Source organism: Phyllobates terribilis, unplaced genomic scaffold (genome assembly GCF_046119375.1).
Source record: "Phyllobates terribilis strain yellow unplaced genomic scaffold, ASM4611937v1 Scaffold_510__1_contigs__length_1275624, whole genome shotgun sequence".
Classification (NCBI taxonomy): domain Eukaryota; kingdom Metazoa; phylum Chordata; class Amphibia; order Anura; family Dendrobatidae; genus Phyllobates; species Phyllobates terribilis.
The window spans coordinates 305,374-309,567 of record NW_027363270.1 but is presented as its reverse complement, the minus strand read 5'-3'; the positions used below and the strand labels follow the sequence as shown (position 1 = coordinate 309,567).

The following is a 4,194-nucleotide window of genomic DNA, read 5'->3' as shown; positions in this document are numbered from 1 at the left end:
AGAACCTGCCGCTGAGATAAATGAGCACAATATGGAGGGTATAATGCACTTCATGGAGGAATGCAGTCCTATATTAAAGGTATACAGCACTATATGGGGAAACTGTATATGGAGTTTATACAGCGCTATATAGGGGTATACAGCAGGATATGGGGGATATATAGCAGTATATGGAGGGTATACAGCACTATATGGGGAAACAGTATATGGAGTTTATACAGCGCTATATAGGGGTATACAGCAGGATATGGAGCTTATACATCGCTGGATGGAGGAGAGTATATAACTCTATAGACCTCACAGTGAGTTATTTCCAGGTGTCACAGTGTAATTCCTCCGAGCAGGATGTCACCAGAGAGGAATCAGGGCTGTGACTATTTCCACCATCACAGTAGAAGCAGGAAAATACCAGGACAATGAGCGGGAAATTCAAAATCACTAACAGCTCTGTGCTCGGCCAATCAGAGGAAGGGGCGGAGCTGATAATGCAAATTCCTTTCCATCCCCGCCCTGGAAGCGCGTCACCTCTGCAGTCCTCTTTCTGGTCCCCTCACGCTCTATATAAAGGAGGACTGCGCACTGTCAGTCATAGCTTTCTGCTGACTGCTTGGAAGATGTCTGGTCGCGGCAAAGGAGGGAAAGGTCTGGGGAAGGGCGGTGCCAAGCGGCACAGGAAGGTTCTCCGTGATAACATCCAGGGCATCACCAAGCCTGCCATCCGCCGTCTCGCCCGCAGAGGAGGAGTCAAACGCATCTCCGGCCTCATCTATGAGGAGACTCGCGGCGTCCTGAAAGTCTTCCTGGAGAACGTGATCCGTGACGCCGTCACCTACACCGAGCACGCCAAGAGGAAGACCGTCACCGCCATGGACGTGGTGTACGCGCTCAAGCGCCAGGGCCGCACTCTCTACGGCTTCGGGGGTTAATAACAACACAAAGGCTCTTCTCAGAGCCGCCCACATCTTCTGAGGAGGAGCTCCTGCTGCTGGGGAGGGCGAGGGGCTGGAGACCCCCTGTGCTGGGGTGACTGCAGGCTGCTGCTCCAGGGGCGGCTGGAGACATCGCAGGTGCTAATGGGTTAACACTGAGGAGCTGCCTGTGGGCGGAGCCATAGCCCTGCTGAGCGCTGATTGGCTGAGCACTGAGTGTGATTCCTGCACTGAGGCTGATCTCTTCTGCTCTGTGTTCTCGGTGTAACATGTGGTGTCAGGATGGCGGCTCTTGTCGGGCTGGGAGCTGTGACTACATATCTGATGGATGTGATTTATTCAGCACTATGTGGTGGTATATGATACTTTTTGGGGTATACAGTAGTATTTTGAGGGTAAAGCACATCATGTGGCCGTATACAGCAGTATGTGGAGGTGTCCTGCAGTGTTTGGGGCAGAGCAGCATATGAGGATTATACAGGCTCTACTGGAGGTATACAGTATGGGGGTGAGAAGCAGATGGGTATATAGCACTAGATGAACGGCATTACCAAGGAAACTATTGTCTTTCAAATCTTCCATCTTGTTCCCTGAATTAACCATGTGCATAGATTATTCTCCATGTCTCCCCCAACCTTGAAGAACAAGTTCTGTCCTCTGCATGGCTGCAGGCCATCTCCATTGTGCTGTCAGGACCACCCTGAATACTTGCAATTCCTTTGTTTCCTGTCTATATAAACCTGTGTTAATAAGCAGAAATTTCCATTGCTATTTTGCAGATAACTGTATACACAGTGTGTTTAAAACAATTGTGAAAAAGCTGAATCCTCGTAGCATTTCTTTCCATATACAGAGGCATTGAGAGCTATACCCTCAATTCCAAATGAAAACATGAACAAGATGTCAATTTTTAAAATGATAATAATGCCTGCCTTCTCATTTACAAACTTAGATTTTACATTTGTTTCCAGACTTCACTTTTCTGTTAATAACTGATCTTCTATTTAGTTGTATAGCCTTTATTTCTGATAACGGCTTTACATCTGTGTGGCATGGAGTCACTAACATCTGACCCAGGCTGACTGCACTACAGTCCACAGTTCTTTTGCATTCTTAGGTTTTGTATCAAAAACAGCATAACATAACATCAATCTTGTTGGTGTGGAACCAGGATGTTGCCCGCTTTCTGGTATGCATGAGGTCGTTGTCCTGCTGAAACTCCCATTTCAAGGGCATTTCCCATTCAGCATAAGGCAACATGATCTCTTCCAGTATTTTGATATATTCAAACTGGTACATGATGCCTGGTATGCGATAAATGGGCCCAACGCCACAGTATGAGAAACATCCCCAAACCAGTCTGGTTGCATCTCCATGTTTTACAGTCTTCACAGTGTACCGTGGCTTGAATTTAGTGTTTGTGTCATCTCTCAAACTGTCTACGGCCTTTAGACCCAGTACAAGACAATCTTGCTCTCATCTGTCCATAGAATGTTGCGCCACTTCTCTTTAGTCCAGTCAATGTGTTTTTTGGCAAACTGTAATCTATATGTGTACAATGTTCTGAAGCAGGTCCACCCCGACATCTCCTCCAAAGCCATGGGCTTCATGAACTCCTTCATCAATGACATCTTTGAGCGCATTGCAGGGGAAGCCTCCCGCCTGGCTCACTACAACAAGCGCTCCACCATCACCTCCCGGGAGATCCAGACCGCTGTGCGCCTGCTGCTGCCCGGAGAGCTGGCCAAGCACGCCGTGTCCGAGGGCACAAAGAGCCACCAACCACATCTACCCCAGAGCTATGGCTGTTTGTGTCCCGCCGAGTAGCGTAGCTACTGGGGGGTGGCAGAGGGTGCGGCAGCCCCGGGCCCCCGCACTCTGAAGGGTCCACCCGGAGCTACGCTATGTTTAACTCTATCAGCCTGCGCCGATACAGTTAAACTCTGCTGCAGAGCAAGGAGACATGATCTGCATTATATTGAATGGGGTGCATTACACTAAATGGGGATGCATTATACTGAATGGGCTGCATAATACTTAATGAATTAGACTACATAGGGTTGCATTATACTATATCGGCTATGGGGTGCATTATGCTGTATGGGCTATAGGATGCAATTATACAGTATGAAGGTTTGTGTGGGGTTCATCCTGCTGTAGAGGTGGTGGGGGTCACAGTTGGCATCACTACACTTTTTCAGGGCAGTTGAGGGGTGGGGTACAGTAGGGCCATATATTTTACAAATGTAAAATATATGTATCTTTGTTGTAATCTTGTATCATATGTATCTTTGTTGTAATCTTTGCAGCCGAGTCTTGGCTGGAAGAAGTTGCCATGTCGGTCTGGGCCAGATGGAAAAGACGGGAAAAGTGAATGACTCCACCAGAAAGAAGGTCATCTGTAAGTCACCATCTATAACTGTACTGTAACCTCTTACATGTTCTACAGGACTGGTATCTACCACTATATGGTCACTATATCATGGTAATATCATTGTTGGTCTTTGTATAGAGATTTCTTTTAGTAACAGCGCTGTCATCTGCTGAGGTTCTCCTACATCCACTATTAGTATTTGGTCAGTATTCAGTCAGTATTTTTTCTCAGGAGTGGAAGATAAAACCAGATGAGGAACAATCAGATTAAAGATATAATAGAAACAAGTGCAACAATTCTGCATTTATCATCCACTCCTGGTTTTGGCTCCCACTCCTGAGAAAAAATACTGACCAAATACTGATAGTGGGGCCGTGGCCTTAGGGTGCGCCACCATAGCTGTAATCAGGATTACCTGGAGGGGCCCACTCGGAAGTTTCGCCCCTCCTGACCCAAACCCTTAGCTACGAGGACATTACTGGCCTTGCTGGTGTATAGAGCCTGGTGAGCAGAAGAAAAGAGTGGAGGCCAAGGACCCCGCTCTTTTGCCTCTGCTCACCGGGCCCCAGGGTATAATAATGCATTGTGCGCCGGTGGTGCACATCTCTGCTCTGGAAGCTTTCCTGGAGCTCTGCAGCCGTCAAAACAGATCGGGCGCACAGCTCCGGGGACGCTCCCTTTGCCACTTCTGTGATGCGCTGGTGACGGCGCCTAAATGATGAAGTCATCGCGTAGCCGACGGCATGTACACGTGCCAGGCTACCAGTCCAAAAGTGGTAAGAGAGGTAAGTATGGCATTTTTTTTAAATACAATTAACTAAATTGTAACAGCAAATAATGATGCATTGTGGGTGAGGGATGGGGAACAGTAAATAATGATGTATTGAGGTG

At 47.6% G+C, this 4,194-nt stretch overlaps 1 protein-coding gene across 1 annotated transcript; it reads left to right on the top strand.

The window, feature by feature from the left end:
* The first annotated feature begins 236 nt into the window (after positions 1–236).
* LOC141231502 (histone H4-like) lies at positions 237–985 on the top strand. The gene has a single exon (XM_073667701.1). The coding sequence runs from the start codon at positions 417–419 to the stop codon at positions 924–926; it is 510 nt and encodes a 169-aa protein (XP_073523802.1). The 5' UTR covers positions 237–416; the 3' UTR covers positions 927–985.
* Positions 986–4,194: the final 3,209 nt, after the last annotated feature.